Genomic DNA, 21,060 nt, shown 5'->3' with positions numbered 1-21,060 from the left:
CTCCTTGCCTCATAATCTTCCAGCTTTCTGTTGGACAGTCATGGATCTTATGTTTACACTCACTGACTGTGATACTCGCATGCTACACTGTGGACTACCGAGTGTCCCTTCAAAAACAATGAGACTAGTTAATTAACTTGCCTTATTAATCATACACTGTACATAAAAGACGGTTCCTTGTGGTTTATCTAGACTCAAATGTCTCTCAGTACTAAAAAGCAGCAATATAAAGTCAACATGAAATCAAATTGGACCCTATTTATACTTCCTTAATACATGTTCCTGGTCGGGGGGCCTGGGTAGCTCAGTGGTAAAGACGCTGGCTACCACCCCTGGAGCTCGCTAGTTCACTAGTTCGCAGAGTGACTCCAGCCAGGTCTCCTAAGCAACCAAATTGGCCCGGTTGCTAGGGAGGGTAGAGCACATGGGGTAACCTCCTCGTGATCAGTATAATGTGTTCGGTCTCGGTGGGGTGCGTGGTGAGTTGAGCGTGGTTGCCGCGTTGGATGCCTCCACACGCTATGTCTCCGTGGCAGCGCGCTCAATAAGATGCACAGGTTGACGATCTCAGATGCAGAGGCAACTGGGATTCGTCCTCCGCAAATCACTACGTGACCACGAGGACTTAAAAAAAGCACATTGGGAATTGGGCATTCCAAATTGGGAGAAACATCCAAAATAAATAAATAAATATGTTCCTGGTCTTATTGTGAAGGATTCATTGGTGCACATTATTCCAAATGAAAAAATGCTTGTCATTGTAATTCAAAGACCACTTCTCACAATCCAATAAATTCCTGTTGGATAAAATCATTATATAGTCCATTATATAGTGCTGCTGTAATGCATAGTCACATTGCAGCAGGACTGTCGATAAAATTCTTTAAGCCCGGGACAAAATTTGAATAGTCCGGCCCCCTCTTCCTCAGGCCCAATGAGTAAGCTATCCCATACAGGACATTAGTGAGACACCTCATCATGGGGCCAGGACAACATTTTTGTTTTCCCTTCTTACAACGGCCCTGCATTACATACGCCAGTTGGGTTGTGAATGCAGTTTCATGTTGACTTTAGGTACTGTTGTGAAATCTAATAGTACAAATAACTAAATGTTATTTAAAATTCCGACAACATTTTCGAAGATGTTAAAACCAATGACCTAAACTCTTAAATTAAATGTGTGATTTTAACTAGCCAACTTAATTTTAACTTGTCCACTATGACCAGCCTGATCCCATATAAATTACATGACTGTGGCAACATTTTTGCAAAATGATATACCGTTGTCCCTACAATGTATCGGGTCAGTTCTAAGGCCACAGTGTGGCACTAAAAGCCAGTTAAATGTCTTCCCAAACTCTATCAAGTTTTAAATAAACAAAACTGACCTTTCTACCCTAAACATTAAAACTAAACCTAACTGATTGTGTAATAAAAGCAGATGTCAGATGAAAATGCAATTGCTACAACTACGATATATTGTGGTGCTACTTTGAAACTTTCGCCCCATGTGTCGACTCACCCCGGTCCTTTGCATCGTAAGCTACCACACGATTTGAACGCACTTGAAAAAGTCTGCAAATGTAGTTGGTTATTAGGATTAGGTAAAAATATAAATTTCCTGATGCAGCGCAGTCTTCATTTGAATGATCTCAATATTGATTCTTGAATCCCAAGATCAATCTTTTACTCTTTGCGCAACCCTCCACTAAAATGAGAGGAAACCACTCTCATTTGCAACCAGATTTCACGCTCTGTGACTTAATGTGTATATTTAGCAACTGGCTGGTAAATGTTTTGATTTCACTCACCAGTGAATGAATTGTGTAGGATAGTGGTGGAGTATTCAGCAGCGAGATCCTTTCACTGAGTGTTGAGAGTAAAAGTTGTTCCGTGTATGTGTGTCCAAAGACAAGATCCACACAATCGATTTGTCAATAAATAATGTCTCTTTTACTACCCTTTCTGTTCTCTACAGTCTTTGTTGACCAAAAACAACAAAAAATAAACATTAATTCTAATCAGGCATAGCACAGGTGAGATAAAGTCATTGGAGTCTCATTAACATGTGTTATAACTAGGGGTGTGACGAGATCTGGTGCCACGAGATCTCGCGATATTGTGCGATATTTCTCGTTGAAGTGAAAATCTGTCTCACGATATCAGCATGACGGAGTGTGAGGGTGAAATTAGCATAGAAGATGCCCCCGCCACTTTTAAATCTTTTGTGTGGCAGCATTTTAGGTACCCGGTGGAAACAATAAACGGCGACAGAGTGACAGACAAGACACGAACAAAGGCTGTGTCTTGTTTGGAAGGCTACGTCCTCCGGAGGTCGCATTTATCGGCCGCATACGTCATCGAGGCTGTCTCGTTTCATTTATTTATTTTTTTATCTATTGTCAATGCCTTTTATGTATATGCACTTACAATTATACAATTGTTAACCTTTCTTGCATTCCCAATATAAAAAAAGAAAAAAAAGAAAAAAAAGGAACGAGACAGCCTCGATGGCGTATGCGGACGACAAATGCGACCTGCGGAGGACGCAGCCTTCCAAACGAGACAGCCAATATGTAAGCACTGTAAGAAAATAGTGCCCTACACCGCGGCTAACACAAGCACTATGCAAAGACACCTACAGAACCACCGCAGCTCTCAACTAAAATCAACCAGGTCTGAAGAGACTCATGTGAAATCACACAGGAGAGAAGCCAGTCAGTTGAGTTTGTGGCAAAACCTTTTACAGTGCTTGCATATTGTTCTGTCTTTTAATGCATATGACAATTCATACTCAGAGAGTAGAACTGAAGTGACATTCATTACAAGATGATTAGTTAAAACATTTCAAAATGCACCTGCATTGTTTTGCATTTTGTGACTTCTTGTCATATATACTACCGGTCAAAAGTTTTGAAATGTTTCTCATGATCTTAAAAATCTTTTGATCAGAAGGCGTATGCTTAAATGTTTGAAATTCGTTTTGTAGACAAAAATATAATTGTGCCAACATATTAATTTATTTCATTACAAAACTAAAATTTATTTACAAAAAGAGTTTTTGAAATTGATGACTTGGACCAAATAATAAAGAAAAGCAGCCAATAAGTGCCCAACATAGATGGGAACTCCTTCAATACTGTTTAAAAATCATCCCAGGGTGATACCTCAAGAAGCTGGTTGAGAAAATGTCAAGAGTACATGTCTGCAAATTCTAGGCAAAGGTGTCTACTTTGAAGATGCTAAAATATAACACAGTTTTGATTTATTTTGGATTTTGTTTAGTCGCAACATAATTCCCATAGTTCCATTTATGTTATTCCATAATGTTGATGACTTTACTATTATTCTAAAATGTGAAGAAAAAATTATAATAAAGAATAAGTGTTTCAAAACTTTTGACCGGTAGTGTATATAGTGTTAAAATATCGTCTCATCTCGTTCTCGTGAGCTAAGTGTGTGGTCACACCCCTAGTTATTACGTGTTTCCTTAAAGAGACAGTACTGTTTTTTTACATACACGTTCAACAAATCACATGTAACAAAATATAATATATGCAATAAAATATTTATTGATTAAATACATTGATTTGTTCATTTTTAAAAAGCTAAAATGTGACCAAAATGATGAAAAACTAATAAATTATAATGAGTAAAATTTATATTTTCATATTGTATCTAGTTAGAAGGTCCCCTGTATAATTAGTAGCATTAGCTGGGAGAGAATTTATTTCAAATGTAAGCAAAAGGGACATTACAACTGAAATATACCCATATGAATCAATATTGAATTGAATAGAATGGAAATCAGAATCGAAACGAGAGCTTGTGAATTGGAATCGAATCGGGAAATCTGTATCAATACCCAGCCCTATTGGTTATGTATGCAAATGTTAAAAAGTATCGCCTTACAAGTCATGCGCTATAGAAAAAGTGTTTAGTTATCATTAGATATCAATGTGTGGGGGGACAGGGCGAAAAGTAAGTATTTATGAAATGATAATCTGCCGTTTTACGATTTGTGTGAAGGGGGATAAAAGTCATTGTTTATTTAACTAGGAACAAGGCACATAGATATAACTTTGTAAAAAAAAAAAAAATTTTTTGAAATTAAAATGATTTTATGAGACCAGGTTGACCGAGACACAGTTTCTATAGGATCTGTTTTACCCTTCAGCAGGTGGCTGGCCATTGGCTGGGGCTGCAGGCTTCTCCTCTGGTTTGGGGGCCGGTTCTGGGGTCGCAGCCAGGGCTGGTGCTGGAGCTGGTGCTGGAACTGGTGCTGGAGCCGGAGCCGGGGCTGGGGCTATGGAGAAAATAGAGGTAGGAGAGCGTTTTCCTGCATGGTTCTTATAAACACTGTCCTTGCTGAGTCAAGAGTCAGTGCACAGATGGAGCAGTGACCCCTGAAGCTGCTTACTGACTGGTCATATGTGCTATTGAACTTATAACGAATGCTAATGCAGAGCAACCTGTTAGAGACAATAAAAATCTATTTAAAATGCCTCTCATCTGGAAAATATCTTGCACAGGTGCTTACTGAAAGAATTATGCTATAATTCAAAGGATAATTACAATGATAACGGATGACTCACCAGAGGCTTTTTCATCTTTCTTGTCTCCATTTTCTTTGTCTGCAGGTTTTTCCTCCTACCGGTTGCAAAGATAATCATTATTCCAGGTTAGTTTAGCTGTTATAAAAGCATTCTTATAATTCTCAAATATAACATATGCATTCATTATTTATAAATACTGTAGATTTTTTAGCCAAATTTGTTGATTCTAAATTATTATCAAGCACCCATATTTTTGATTTAACATTTTTATGAGATGTAAATAGTTGCTCCTTACATAGTGTAGAGACAAAAGCCAAAATCCAACCAAATGTTTATAAAGTGAAACTCAACTTTATATAAATTATAAAGTGTAAAATAAACAACAAAACTGTAGAATTTCTAAACATAAGAAGAAAAAGCTATTGATTTGATAAGCCTTTAAAAATTAAATGTGTATATACATGTATTTTGATTCACTGTGTGCTTCTATAGTGTTTGCAGCCTTTTTAAATCACAACAAATTCTTAGAATTCAAAAAATTTGACTTTGAATTTGAATGTAATGTAAACAGAACACTGTTGCTCCCTTGCAGGGTGTTTTGGATAAAAGTACCAAAAAAAGTTTATGAAGTTAAAAATATAATGTAAATGTAAAGAAACATAATGTATCTCTGTGCATTGCAAGCCTGTTGTTTTACCTTGGCAGGTGCAGGAGCCGAGGCTGGTGCAGGTGGTGGGGCCGAGGTAGAGGCTGGGGTGGGACCCACAGTGGGACCTCCAATGATCTTCTTTAGCTTGCTGAACATGGCTCCGTGGCTGTGAGTATCTGAAGAGATCTCTACTGAGTTTATCCTTCTTGTGTGCCCACAGCTCCAGTCCTTCTAATGTTACTGCCTGATGCAATTAGCATTTTTAGACCACTAATACCCACCTGTAAGGAAGTTAGCTGAGGCCACAATTCATCACACAGGGTGTCTGCTGTATACAGATAGGGTTTGAAACCATACTTACAGCCACAGATTGCATTATAAACACATTTTAAGAATATTTCATTGTTATTCAATGTTAAATTATGCTTGTACAGTCAAACAAAACAGACAATACAAACTTTAAATATATAAGTTGTATTTTGATTAATAATATTGTCTTATACAGTTTGCAGCCTTTTTAAATTGCCATACCGTTCTGGGATTATCAGCAAATTGTCATAAAGCTGTGAGCAGATTTCACTGGTGGACCTGTGAGCTGTTCTGCTGGATTAGTTTGGCTCATATGGAGCAGTGGACCACTTACTTAATTAAACTGTATAAGCTTTTTGTTCAGCTGAGGGGATTTACTGTTGTGGTTTCACAGAGAACAGGCGAGGCTAGCATGACTTTGATCTTACAGGCCTTCCATTTCTTTATTCTGCACATTGTGTTTGACCTTTTTAAAATTCAAAATAGACCCATATTAAGTTAACATAGCCCTCTGCATATATTTCTGTTTCAAAGGTTACCTTTGGTTAGAATAGAATAGTATTCTTTTTGAATATTCAATGCAGTCTTTACCTTACATTATGTGAGGCTATGTTAATGTCAAGGCTTAATATGCCTTGTTCACTTGCTTAATATAAAGTTGAATTGCTCAACATACAATACACTAACTCTGTACACTAAAATTATCTTAGTACTACCATGTTTGTATTTTTTTTTAATTTTTTTTATTTGATTTGATTTTTTTTTACCAAGCTTGGTCAATGGTATTCTTTGAAGTGCTTCAGAGTACCACGTTAATACATTGGTAAATTAATTTGATAATCATTCAGTACCATGGTATTGCCAACTAATATAATCCCTGTACCTGTCTGTAAGTGTTACTATATTCACTAAAACTTTGCAATGCTTTTTTCTTCCATTATGTCAAATGTTGTTTTTTGTTGCTGTTGTGTATTTTATTTAAAGAACTTTCACATCACAAAGCAGACAAATAAACAATCACAGTAAGCCCCCACCCTCCACCCATGCTGTGCCAGTAAAAGAAAAGAAAAAACCTGGATAGATTATAGATTACACTTGTATTAGAAGTTTTATCTCATATTTGCTTGACACTATGCATTATGAAATGTGCCCAGAACACTCAGAGTTTTCACTGTACTCTTTAAAAGAATATTCCTGATTCAATACAAGTTAAGCTTGATTAACAGCATTTGTGGCATAATGTTGATTAGCACAAACTTTTATTTTGACTCATCCCTCCTTTAAAGAAAGCAAAAATCTGGGTTATAGTGCGGCAGTTACAATGGAAGTTAATGGGGCCAATCCATTAATGTTAAAATACTCACTGTTTGAAAAGTATAGCGTGTTAACATGATTTTAGAGTGATAAAATCACTTATTAATGCTTTCTGTGTAAAGTTATTGCCAATTTTACAACTTTGTTGCCATTAAGATTTAATGTCAACAAACCCTAAAACCCTAAAATGACTGTAAAAATGACAAATTTTACAACTCAAATAATACATGATTTTTAACAGAAGAATTAATGTAAGTGCTTTTATACAATTATTAGTTTCAAATTTCTGCCTTCAAACCAGGAGTCTCAAACTCAAATTGCCTGGGGGCCACTAGCCAGTTGGTATTCTTCATCGAGGGCCAGTTGAACAGTTCATATATATACACTACCTGTCAAAAGTTTTGAAACACTTACTCATTCTTTATTATATATATATATATTTTATTTTTCTTTTTTTTTTCTTCACATTTTAGAATAATAGTAAAGTCATCAAAACTATGGAATAACATAAATGGAACTATGGGAATAATGTTGTGACTAAACAAAATCCAAAATAAATCAAAACTGTGTTATATTTTAGCATCTTCAAAGTAGTCACCCTGTGCCTAGAATTTGCAGACATGTACTCTTGACATTTTCTCAACCAGCTTCTTGAGGTATCATCCTGGGATGATTTTTAAACAGTATTGAAGGAGTTCCCATCTATGTTGGGCACTTATTGGCTGCTTTTCTTTATTATTTGGTCCAAGTCATCAATTTCAAAAACTTTTTTTTTTTTAAATACAATTTTAGTTTTGTAATGAAATAAATTAATATGTTGGCACAATTATATTTTTGTCTACAAAACTAATTTTAAACATTTAAGCATACGCCTTCAGATCAAAAGATTTTTAAGATCGTGAGAAACATTTCAGTCAAGTGTTTCAAAACTTTTGACCGGTTGTGTGGGTGTGTGTGTGTGTGTGTGTGTGTGTGTGTGTGTGTGTATTTGTATGTATATATATATATACACCCTGGCGGCCAAAAGTTTGGAATAATGTACAGATTTTGCTGTTTCAGAAGGAAATTGGTACTTTAATTCACCAAAGTGGCATTCAGCTGATCACAAAGTATAATCAGGACATTACTGAAGTAAATAACAGCACCATATCTATTTGAAAAAAGTCATTTTTGATCAAATCTACACAGGCCCCATTTCCAGCAGCCATCGCTCCAACACCTTATCCTTGAGTAATCATGCTAAATTGCTAATTTGGTACTAGAAAATCACTTGCCATTATATCAAACACAGCTGAAAGCTATTTGGTTTGTTAAATGAAGCTTAACATAGTGTTTGTTTTTGAGTTGCCACAGTATGCAATAGACTGGCATGTCTTAAGGTCAATATTAGGTCAAAAATGCCAAAAAAGAAACGGCTTTCTCTAGAAACTCGTCAGTCAATCATTGTTTTGAGGAATGAAGGCTATACAATGCTTGAAATTGCCAAAAAATGGAAGATTTCATACAAAGGTGTGCACTAGAGTCTTCAAAGACAAAGGACAACTGGCTCTAACAAGGACAGAAAGAGATGTGGAAGGCCAGATGTACAACTAAACAAGAGGATAAGTACATCACAGTCTCTAGTTGGAGAAATAGATGCCTCACATGTCCTCAGTTGACAGCTTCATTGAATTCTACCCGCTCAACACCAGTTTCATGTACAACAGTAAAGAGAAGACTCAGGGATGCAGCATTATGGGAAGAATTGTAAAGAAAAAGCCACTTTTGAAACAGAAAAACAAAAAGAAAAGGTTAAAGTGGGCAAAGAAACACATACATTGGACAACAGATAATTGGAAAAGAGTGTTATGGATCTTAACCCCATTGTGCTTTTGTGGGATCAGCTAGACTGTAAGGTGTGTGAGAAGTGCCCAACAAGACAGTCACATCTATGGCAAGTGCTACAGGAAGCGTGAGGTGAAATGTCACCCCACATGAGTATCTGGACAAACTGACAGCTAGAATGCCAAGGATCTGCAAAGCTGTCATTGCTGCACGTGGAGGATTTTTTTTATAAGAATTTTTTGAAGTAGTTTAAGAAGTTCTGAACATTTTTTTCAAATTGTAATAGGACATAAATAACTTGAAAAATTACTCACTATACATTGTGATCTGTTGAATGCCACTTTGGTGAATAAAAGTACCAATTTCTTTCCATAAGAGCAAAATCTGTACATTATTCCAAACTTTTGTCCACCAGTGTATATATATATATGTAAGTAATGATGTCTGATATTGCATGTCATGAGAACGGTAGACCCACTGGAAGTAGCAGTCCCATTTAGAAATGAGAAACATCAAGAGCTGCTTTGATATAACGGTGAGAAATTATTAAAATATATAAGGACACAACTTACATAGCAATCAGTTTACACATTTGCTAAATAAATCATTTTAGTTCAGTTGGATGGGCAAAATAAGTTACTTGTAGCTGTACAGCACATCAAAAATAGAAATGGAGCGGCCGTCACCTGAAGCCGCGTCGCATCAACAGATGCTTCCAATACAGACAGCTCTGTAGATCATGATGGACATGATCTAGTTTTGTTAATTTTGTAATAAGCCATGTGGAATATATTAGACTATTGTTTAATTATCCTTTAAGAGAACAACGGGCAACATTAAAGACCAAAACAAACAAAACAAAGTAAAAATTAATTTGTGGGCCAGGTTTGAGGATAAACTGTTAACACTCATACTTCATGTATGAAATGATCTCACGGGCCGCATTTGGCCCACGGGCCGGTGGTTTGAGACCCTTGCTTTAAACCCTCCAAAAATTGGCCCCAATCACTTCCAATGTAAGTGACTTACTGTAACCTTGATTTTTTTCTTTTTTTTTTTTTTTTTTTTTTAAAGAAAATGAGGGATGAGTCGAAAATATTTTTTGTGGTAATCAACATTATGCCACAAATGCTGACAATTAACCTTAACTTGTATTGAACCCTAAATTTTCTTTTAAGGGGTGTTCTCACAAGGCTTTGAGCATGCAAAAAAACAACAACATTTTTTTTGTATTGAGCCAAGAGTTCAGCGTGTGACGTTTTGATCTTCTATTGGTTGCGCGTCCTCTCGTCATATGGATTCGCAGGTAAGAGTTCACCAAACTTAAACTCTTGTACGCAGCCAGGGTTGGGAGGGTTACTTTTGAAATGTATTTCACTACAGATTACAGAATATATGCTGTAAAATGTCATTTGAAATGTATTTCGTTAGATTACTCAAGGTCAGTAACGTATTCTAAATACTTTGGATTACTTCTTCAGCACTGGTAGATTTTTTCACTTGTTTTGACTATAAAAACTCTGCCAGTACAGTAAGACAAAATACACGTTAAAAATATATTCTCTGAAAAACCGAAATATCTTATGCAGTGTTGTTTCTAAAACAACATAAATCAAATTGATCTTGTTTTAAGAATTTTTTGATATTTTTACAGGAAAACAATAAAACAATTATTATCAAGAAAATGTTTTTGCCCTAATATCAAAGGTCTTACTAGAAAAAAAGAAATTATGATCTAATGTGAATTTTCTTGATAAAATAATATGATAGAAATAGCATTTTAGCTTAGCGTAAAGCTGACAATTTACACAAGGTTTATTTCTATTTCTTCTGCTCCAAACTTACTTCAAACTTACTTCTCTGTCTGCTCGTATGAATGTAACACATCATAAGAAAGTGTTTCACTGCTGTTCAAATGCACTTTGGATCGCATCATTGATATGTATAAATGTTTTCCATCTGAAAGGACTAAATATTAAATGAAACAAATGACAATAAAATGCAAAGTAATCTCTTCAGTAATCAAAATACATTTTGAATGTAACTGTATTCTAATTACCAATGATTTAAATTGTAACTAAAGTGGAATACAGTTACTTATATTTTGTATTTTAAATACGTAATCCCATTACATGTATTTCTTTACTCCCCAACCCTGTACGCAGCAGAGTACAAAATTCCTTCGCATGAGCTTGCGTTTCTGATGTCCTAAGTTTGGATGCTTTGAATGACAGGGAATAGAGCTGTTCAGCCATGACGTCAGTTTGTAGGCAAACCCGGAAGTCTAATTCGCCATGAGTTCCCTCTGGATTTTCCTATGGGTTTTTATAATGGGGTTTTTAAATAAGGTCTGTGGTAAACATTATTAAAATGTGAATTTTGAAGCCGAATTGAATTACATACTTCTTTTTTTAAATCACACAAAATTCAAAATTCACATTTGAGGTATGACTGTGTGTAATTCATGTTGTAGAACAAAACATCCAGGTATCATCCAGTAATATTTACCACAGACCTTACTTTACACATAAGTTCAATAACCCCATTATAAAAACCCTTAGGAAAATCCAGAGGGAACCACGGCGAATTATCTTCCGGGTTTGTGGACTACAAGCTGAACAGTTCTATAGAGCGTGAAGTGTGGTATGACTGCCCCTTTATCCATTTTCAAAATATGTAAGGAAACGTTTCCAGGTCTGAAAAAATCTTTGTGGTTTCCCCACTATTTCATACCTACTTTTCTCCATATGCAGCACACCTAAGTTCAGTTAACTATGTCTCAGATTTTGGAGGGGACTCTGTTGTATGTGAATTGTGTTTGCAATGTATTTTTGAATAATTTATTAGACGTGGACAAAAAATTTGCATCTCGTCATTGACCCATTTATGAATTAAATAATTTTCTTTTAACATGAGAAACCTGTTCTGTTTGTAATATGAGTAGAGTACATGGCTTTCTGTTGTAGGTCTGTCTGTTGCCATAGCGCACATCAACAGGACAAGCACACATCACAAAAAAAAAGCCCACAGTAATTTCTTCTCGCATGGGTTGTGACCTGATATTTCTCACTATTACAATGTCTCAAATCTCATATCTCATATCATCATGACACCTTGATCTTTTCTGCAATGGCACTTCAAACAACCACGCATGGGTCAAGACATTCAGGTAAGAGAAAATCACAGGTATTTAACATGAAGCATAATAAAAAGGGCCTCATTTTGTTGTAAAGGCCTGCAAAAAAGACCAGTTTGTTTGGCTATACTGGGAAAACACAGCTATTTGTGTTGTTGCATGCTAATTTGCCTTGCAGATTATTTAAATGCACCTTAATTACTTTTAACACAGCAGGGCACAACATACTCCCAGTAATTGACTACGCAAAGCTGAGAGACTTGTGCAGAATTACTCAACTAAATGAAAGGTACATGTACTGGGTAAAAAATGTTTTGGTTGTTTTCATCTGCATTTGAGTTGCTTTTTTGAACTAGTGTTAAACTAGTCTTTAATAACCCTTTTACATTTTTTTCATAAACAATACTTAACAGTGTTGCTTCTCTTCTCAGTTGCATTTCTACTGAAGAGGCCCATAAAAAATTCATGAATTCTTATCAAAGAATATTCCTGCGCCCTCAGACATCTTTACCGAGAGCACACTGTAAGAGCAGAATGTGAGTAACTATCAGGAAATTATTGTAATATTAAAAAAATATATGGAAATATGAAGTGTATTATGCATAGTTTGCAAATGGATACTATAGTATGCATGTTCGACCACTCCAGAGTTTCAGAGTTTCACCAACATTCATTGGAGTTTTCACCATAGGTTTGCATATTTGTATTTAATTGCATTTGCCATATATTAAACAGCTCACTAGGACAGTTTGTCAGGTTGTTGACTCTGTTACTCTTGTTACAGTGCAGGACCACAGCGTTTCCAAGAAGTTTCTCATCCAAGCTAAAGTCAGGTCCATACCTAGTTATTTGAGCATGATGAGTTTCAGGTATAATCCTCTAAACTGGAAATGTGGTTTACTCGGCTTTAGAAAACAAACCTAATGGGGCTTAGAATTAAGCAATATATATTATATTATTACACTCTCAGGAATACTTGATTCTAATTGTTCGATCGTGGCATTCTGTGGTCATACACTTTTGTATAATGACTGTTTTCCAAGGCAAACTGATTTCCTACATAGCAATGCTAGTTTCATGTCTCTCGTATCACTCATCATGCTCTTTTTTTATTCCACTGAACAACACAACATGTTAGAATTCAGTGCAACTAAAGTCTTAGTTCATATGTAGTTTACACGACAGATGTGAATGATGAATTACATTTGTAAGTTTAGTCTTTCAAATCATTTCGTAAACGGTGTATTTAAATCAGTTGTTAGTCTTTTCCTTTGATGTGCATTTTAACAAATGTTTCAAAGTACTTAAAATCGTGTTCTATTCAATGAAAAGTATTTTTCTCTCAACCTAAAATCAAAGACCAGAAACACTATACTATTCAAGCTTCCTTAATTTCAGAATTTGGTTATATTGTACAGTAAAACTACATTTCACTTTGGGAATTCATAAAATTGTATTGTACTGTAACTTTGCTGATTGCATTGGAGCAGTTCTCAACCCTCCTGTAACCCCCTCACCCCCAAATAAAGCTAAATGGGAAAAATCTGCGTCATTATACTAAAAATCATGGTGCCATTTAAAAAGAATCATCTTGTTGAGTGAAAGTCACAAATGGGAAGTGTTTTATAAAGGACACGTGGGCCGCACCCCTGCAGAGCATGACGCAAAAACTCAGGGCCTGTCATTCAATTCAGTCCCACTGCAGCTCCACTCAGAGATGTACTGAGTAATGTTTACAGTCCTCTGGCACCCTGTCGGAGCAGCACAAATTAATGTTCTTGTGGGTAGTGACATATGAGTCATAACTCTAATTGGCTGAAATATAGATCTGCTCTCAGTCAGAACCAGAGTATCTTGTAAAGTACTCGCAATGGAAGGATATTTAAGAGTTGGTTTGAGAGAAAAATGGTGAGTCATTATCTTGTAAATCAATATTAGAATTGTGGGTAAAAAGGTCGTTCTGAAGGCACTGCTTAATGTGGCTAAACTTTTTAGTTATTGTATGCTACCAGTCAGCGTTTGGACAGACCTACTTAATTTTGACAACTTTTTTCCCACATTTTGAAAGAAGCGTAAACTCATTGAAACTATGAAATAACATGCATGGACATTTAAGAATGATGTAGTGACCAAAATATTTGAAACATATCAAAAATACTTATAATTTAGATTCTTCAATGTAGCCACCCTTTTTACACTCTGGGCTTTTTCTCAACCAACTTCATGAGATGCCACCTTGGATGCTTTTAAGCAGTAAGCATTGAAGCAGTTTACGTGTATGCATAGATAGATAGCCAGACAGACAGAGAGACAGACCCAGACAGACAGACAGACATAGGTAGATAGGTTCTTTAAACTTATCTGTTAGCCAATCAGCTTGCTCACATGTGATATGTCAAGCCAATCAGCTCACATGGTGTAAGATGATAGGTCCTTTGATGTGTAATCAGATAGCAATCAACTTGCATACTCTCCATTTGCTTAACATTTTAAATTTGCTCAGTTTGCAAGTAAGCCGGTTTCACTGCAGCACACTATGAGAGTTTTCTCTGAAAATACTATTTGATTAGGTGGTTGCTGGGTCTTTTTCTTCTTTCAGCTCTCACGGTAAGGTCTGCTTTTGACAATGATACATAGAAGTGCGTCTTTAACAAGTTAAGCCATAGCCACATCAGGCACTGGAATAAACTGCTATCTTATATAATTTGTTTAAATACATCCACATATAGCTAGGCTAAGTCACAAGTTAAATAAGCAATGGGCTTTCCAGGTACACATTATAAGTCAGGTCACTAACCGTTTAAGCCATTTGGCCAAGCAGGCCCAAGCACACCTAGCTAGCATACACTCGGTGCACATGGCTCTTCAGAGCAGCAGCAGTACACAAGTCTTGGCGGTAGATCTGCTTGTTTGGGGGGTTGTGTTTTGCATTTGTTCAGCTTTCCTGCTTTTTTGGGGGATTGTCTCTGTACTTGTTCTGTAGCAGCAGCAGCAGCATTGACCAATATCCTATCAATACGTCATGTCCACATTAACATACTAAATCTTAATAGTAAAGAGTTGTCATGACTGAAATTACTAAGTTCAGGCATGAAACTCTGAATGGCGCAAGCTCATGGGTTCTTTGAACTGGTTATCCGTTAGCCAGTCACATGTGATATGTCATGCCAATCTGCTCACATTGTGTAAGCTGATAGGTCCTTTGATGTGTAATCGGGTAGCCAATTCACTTGTATACTCTCTCTTTGCCTAACATTTTAAAGTTTGCAAGTAAGCTGGTTTCACAGTAGCATGCTGTGTTTTCTCTGAAACCCTCCAGTTCCCCAGCTCCACCTGTTTAGATCTGCTAAATGTGGATTGTATTTCTGTCTAATTTTGCATCAGGATGTCATACATACTTGATGCTGCATGTCTTGTGTTTTCTAAGTGTGCAGCAGAAGCAGCATGTCCACATGCTTAACTCAGTATGTCTGTTTTAGTTCTAACAGTATCAAGTGTCAGTTCTTGCTCTGCAGCAACAGCAGTGGCAATATAAAAGATCTAATCTGCCAAGACCAATATCCTATCGATATGTCATACCCACATTAACATGCTAAATCTTTCTGAGAGTTGTCATGACTGCATTATTTCATCATGAATGTCCTAATTTATTACATTCTGATTCAAAAGCACAAAGTCCAGAATTGGCAAACGATAGATCTCAACCTTACCGTGAGAGTCATAAGTTCTTCTGTGTTCTTCTTGGCAGACAATCTCCAGTGAGGCTGAGAGTATCTGAGTCCATTCAGGAGGTCATCAGACATCAGCCACATGGAAAACTGGCCCAGGAGTCACTCATAAATCATGTTATCAAAGCCCTTAAGAAACTGTGAGTATTATAAGTGTGCCTTGTGCCCTTGTGAGTAAATTTTGTGGGTAGTCTAAATCTTAGTGTAAGACCCTTTTAATGATACGTAGCATTACATGACTAATATCAAATTCGAACTTAAAGTGGTTTGACAGGCCTGATTTGAAGCTACTGGAGTGAATCTCATGAAGTCTGAAGTGTGTACATTTTTCCCTACTCCAGCTTACTATGCAGAGACAGCTGACACAGCAACATTGATTCAATGGCATGAGTTTGGGTCAGGAATATCTACTTGTTCGATCAGTGGCAGATGGGGGGAGTTTTTTTTAAAGCAGTTTGAAAACAGTGTTTATTTTTGCAATTCCACTTTAGCTTTAAGAAAAAGTCTGGGTCATTGCACTCCAATGTTAAAATGTACAAATAAGAAACTTTATTTTGCAAAAACAAACAAACAAAAAAAAAATAAATAAATAAAAAAAAAAAGAAAAAAGAAAAAAACATTAAGACTGTATGCATTGTGACATTATTTTCATGACAACTAGGCTAATTTCCCCCCAATTTTCATTACTGTAATGCGGAAAATGGCAATCTCATTACCGTAATATGAAATTAAATAATTACATTATTTAAAGTGGAAAGTATTTATACATTGTAGTAGTATTTGTTGTACTGCTTTGTAAAAGTATTCTGTCTGGAAAGGGTGTTTCTCATTACTTTATTATAGTAATGAGAATCACCAGTGAGAATGAGCATTATTAACACCCGGACACCTCACAGTAATTAGAATATGTGTCCTGTCCACTGACTGTATTCATTCACTCTTTAAGGGATGGTAGACCCCAAAATGAATATGCTGTCATTATTTACTCACCCTCATGTTGTTCCGAACCCACATGACTTTCTTTCTTCAGTGGAACACAAAAGTAGATGTTTCGCAAAATGTAAAGTTTCAGTCACCATTCACTTTCAGTGCATCTATTTTTCCATACAATTAAAGTGAATGGTGACTGAGGCTATATTCTGCTTAACATCTCATTTTGTGTTCCACAGAACAAAATCATATGGACTTCGAAAAACACAAGGGTGAGTAAATGATGACAGGATTTTTACTTTTGGGTGAACAATCCCTTTAAAATCAATCAGTTTATTATTATTATTAGACTGACACTATATATCTATTTCTTGTTGTCTTGTTTTATGTTCTGATATTGGTGTCAAAATTGACATTTTGAGTGTCTGCAAGCAAAGTTTAGGATGTTCATGTACCAACAGAGGGCAGTCTTTACAGCATTTCAAACAATCATCACTGGCAGTATTTCTGCTCAGAGCCATATCCATCCCAGATTTTATTTAATGCTTGAAATGACATAGTTTTAATTAGTTTTAACCATACGTGGCAAATTGTGGCAAATTAAAATCATAGCCTTAAAAAAAAAAATTAAAAAAAATGATTAAGACATTTTGAGAATTCACTGTTGAATTACATCTGGGAACACTTCATTGACGTCCCCAGTGCATAATGCAGGATGAGGATTATCTCTTGCCAAAACTTCTCTGCCGTTATCTTATAACATTATCTCAATTCATATTGATAGGCCTTGTTTCACTTTCCTGTGGATACAGTTTATTATTGTGAGAATGTCAGAGAGAGAGAGAGAGAGAGAGAGAGAGAGAGAGAGAGAGAGAGAGAGAGAGAGAGAGAGAGAGAGAGAGAGAGAGACGAGCGAGAGAGCGAGAGAGAGAGAGAGAGCGCGCGAGCACGAGCGAGAGCACGACAGAGCGCCATATAGCCTTCTTTGGCTCTCATATGCACCAGCAGGGGGAACGTGGGATTGGAGATCCCAAACAGTATTTTCTTCTCTTAAAATATGTTACTTGTAGGCCTGTGAATATAATTCTTGATGGAATCTCCCCCATTCATCCACTTAACTTCCTTGGAATACAGTACTATGCTATATATTTTTATTAGTTGTGTTAGACAGACAGACTGCAGGGATGCAGGAGAGAAGATATGGTGATTATTTAAGGGGGGGATGGGCACTTGAAATGGTACATTGGTTAGGGCCCTATTTCAATGCAAGTCTATGGGATTTTTCTCCTGTTATATTGTCTACCATGTAAATTTCATAAGTCTGATAGCTTGGAAAATACACACCTCTCCTTAACAAGCCACACAATTTGAGGTATCATTTATGCCAGTAGAACAAACATTGTTGAATGAGTTACATGCCAAAGTTTAACACTTAAGGTTAGGGGTTTAAACAAGCCTCTTACCCCAAGTATCAGCAACAGTAACGGTGATGCTTGCAGATCCGTAGTCACACCATACCATAAGAGAAGCTTGCAGTAGTGCACCGTGTTAAAACCTAATCAGTGTGTATACTGAGCACTCAGTATATGATAGATGGGCTGTGCCTTTAGCAGAGTTAATGGAGGCAGATGGCAGAGCGTTTCTCCTGGATTGCTCCATCACTTTGATGTGCTTTGCATGCTTAGCTATAACAAGGGGAACATGGATCACATATAGAGAGTTTCATGCATGGACAGCTGGAACCAGCACTTCCTGTGATGCCCTCCATGTAGTTAAATTGACAGTACCTATTGCTGTGCCCTTGTAGATGGCCACTTGTGGATCCTGCAAAGATCTTAATACTTTTTAATGTCTTCATGTTTGTTTTTTTTTCCCAGCTCAGTGTCTAGATATCTGGGTCGCGTATGCCAATTGCCTCCGGGGGAATATGTTTGAAAAATGTGAGCTGGATAAGAGAAATAGGTCACAATTTTATTCGATTTGGGAGATGGAGTCTTCTTGTTCCTGTGAGGATTTGCCGTGTGACATTCTGCAAGCTGTATTGTGAAAAAATCTCAGCCATGTGGAAATGAGATTAGAAAGGGTAAATAATTGTAAGCCTACAGCGGTAGACACTCGACGGTGCTATAGGAACCACTATAAATGATGAATGAGGGTCCAAGGATTTGTTTTAAAGGTAAACAGACCAATTTACTAATCACTGATTTGGTTTAAAGTCAACATTAAGTTAAAATGTACCCTATTTGTAATGCACTTTCCTGGTCTTATTTTGCATGATTCATCGGCACACTAGTGGCTGTGTTCACATGCTTATGTTTAGTGTTTCTGGCCTAATTTTTCAACCTCTTCCAACCACCTGGTCCCATTCTGGTATGTAAAGCCCACTTTTCACAATCCATTTTTATTTTCATTTCTATTGTTGAATATCCTGTTTCACTTGGAAATACGTGGTCCAAAAAGCTGAGACCACTTGTGAAAATGCTTATTTTTATTTATTTTTTGGCATTTTCCTAATTATATTAGCAATTTGAGTGGAAAGTTTAATGGAAAAAAATTATGAATTTCAGAATTTATTTGTATTTAGTATATTTCATCCTTTTGTTTTAATGACAGCATGCACGCAAATTGGCATGGACTCCACAGGATTGTGCAAAACCTGATGATCCATGTTATCCACTATGATATGAGAACGTTCCAAAGAGCATTTTGTGTGTTTCAGTGAAAGCAATCAAATCTGGCCTTTTGTACAAAGAAGTTAACATGGCACAAGTTTTCTTATTTGATTAATGACTCAGAAATACTGATATATATATTACACACACTCACTCACTCACTCACTCACTACTGGTCAAAAGTTTTGAAACACTTACTCATTCTTTATTATAATTTTTTTTCACATTTTAGAATAATAGTAAAGTCATCAAAACTATGGAATAACATAAATGGAACTGTGGGAATTATGTTGTGACTAAAAAAAAATCCAAAATAAATCAAAACTGTGTTATATTTTAGCATCTTCAAAGTAGTCACCCTTTGCCTAGAATTTGCAGACATGTACTCTTGACATTTTCTCAACCTCAACTTCTTGAGGTATCACCCTGGGATGCTTTTTAAACAGTATTGAAGGAGTTCCCATCTATATGCTGGGCACTTATTGGCTGCTTTTCTTTATTTGGTCAAAGTCATCAATTTCAAAAACTTTTTTTTAAATTTTTTTATTTTTTATTACATTTTAGTTTTATAATGAAATAAATTAATATGGTGGCACAATTAGATTTTTGTCTACAAAACTAATTTCAAACATTTAAGCATATGACTTCAGATCAAAAGATTTTTAAGATCATGAGAAACATTTCAGTCAAGTGTTTCAAAACTTTTGAGTTTTGAGAGAGAGAGAGAGAGAGAGAGAGAGAGAGAGTGAGTGTGTGTGTGTATATATATATATATATATATATATTTTTTTTTTTTTTACATATTGTTTTTTGTTTTAACATTTTTAAAAATCCTAAAACTTTCAATTTTAGGTACATTTGATTTTGAATCTTAGATTTTCAATGTGGACTTTTGAACCTCACTGTACATCAGAGTACGGAAGTAAAATAGGTTGCGAACCGCATTTCATGTGCGCTTTTACATAGATGACATTTTATGACTTATTCTTTGCATAGTAAGAGGTATGGCGTGTTGTATAATTATTTGGGCCTCAATTCTTTGCTCGGATAACTGTTTTCATCTACTAAGAACATTTATAACTCACCTGAAGGTCATTTACTCAAGGTCATCTGGTGACCTGGTGTGTGTGTGCACACTCCTCAATGTATGTTTGTTTTCTTTTATGTCTTTACATCTGCTCTTGTCACCAAGCCAGTTTTCCCTATCCAGGTCTCATGGGGAGCAGGACCAACTGTGCTGGCAAAGCACGCACGCACACACATACACATACATACACACATTCATACTTCCTCTTGCACACTGTTCCCGTGAGAGCCTGTCTCTCTGCCAGCTCTGGAGGCAGGAAGTGCTTGGCTTCCCCCCGTGCTGGCATCGCCCATGTAGCTCTATGTCTAGGAGGCCATTGTAACAGGCAGAGCAGGGCAGGGAAAGGCAGTGATCAGGGGGGAGGCTTACTCCAGGAACCAGCGGAAGACGTTCAGCTTATTTTACGAAGGAAGCCGGCCAGCACAACCTGCTTTGTGTGCACATTCTGGCTGTATTTTCGTTACAGTTCATGTATTTATTTTGCTCTGTGATTTCAGGGCTCTGACCCCAGCCAAAGACTTTCCATTTTCCCACCATCCTTCTGTATTTCCTGGGGAGGTGTGCTAGACAGAGAAAAAAGCTTTGACCCAGAAAAGGTTTCAGTGTTACCTGCAAATCAGGCCAAATATGAGGCAGCTGTTTTGCGCTGATGCCAGACTTATCATTTGTTATGTATTATCATATTTTTGGTTTGCATCCATCAAGATTCAAATAAAAAAGAAATTATGAGAACAGGGTGTTTGCTTGATAAAAAGCTATTCATACCATGCTACTGTCATCCTATTTGCCCCACAATCAAGTGAGGACTCCAAAGACTGCAAGGGTTCAGGGTGGCATTTGTGACAAATTAGATAG

General features: G+C 36.5%; 2 protein-coding genes across 2 annotated transcripts in view; one reads left to right on the top strand and one right to left on the bottom strand.

The window, feature by feature from the left end:
- The window catches only part of LOC127431803 (cyclic nucleotide-gated cation channel beta-3), a 28,838-nt gene extending 23,053 nt beyond the window's left edge, over positions 1-5,785 (bottom strand). The window contains exons 1-5 of the mRNA XM_051682361.1: positions 5,737-5,785; positions 5,487-5,530; positions 5,254-5,381; positions 4,596-4,650; positions 4,171-4,306 (exon numbers count right to left, since the gene is read on the bottom strand). Of these exons, the coding sequence (XP_051538321.1) occupies positions 4,171-4,306; positions 4,596-4,650; positions 5,254-5,361 (299 nt within the window). The 5' untranslated portion in view covers positions 5,362-5,381; positions 5,487-5,530; positions 5,737-5,785. The remainder of the gene's footprint in view (positions 1-4,170; positions 4,307-4,595; positions 4,651-5,253; positions 5,382-5,486; positions 5,531-5,736) is intronic.
- Positions 5,786-12,017: 6,232 nt separating this feature from the next.
- The window catches only part of cnbd1 (cyclic nucleotide binding domain containing 1), a 66,039-nt gene continuing 56,996 nt past the window's right edge, over positions 12,018-21,060 (top strand). Inside the window, exons 1-3 of the mRNA XM_051682382.1 lie at positions 12,018-12,077; positions 12,220-12,324; positions 15,537-15,656. Coding sequence (XP_051538342.1) covers positions 12,254-12,324; positions 15,537-15,656 — 191 coding nt within the window. The 5' untranslated portion in view covers positions 12,018-12,077; positions 12,220-12,253. The remainder of the gene's footprint in view (positions 12,078-12,219; positions 12,325-15,536; positions 15,657-21,060) is intronic.

The sequence above is a fragment of the Myxocyprinus asiaticus genome, chromosome 41 (assembly GCF_019703515.2).
Source record: "Myxocyprinus asiaticus isolate MX2 ecotype Aquarium Trade chromosome 41, UBuf_Myxa_2, whole genome shotgun sequence".
NCBI classification, from domain to species: Eukaryota; Metazoa; Chordata; class Actinopteri; order Cypriniformes; family Catostomidae; genus Myxocyprinus; species Myxocyprinus asiaticus.
Note: the sequence above shows the minus strand (reverse complement) of the source record. Positions and strands in the feature narration are given on the sequence as shown.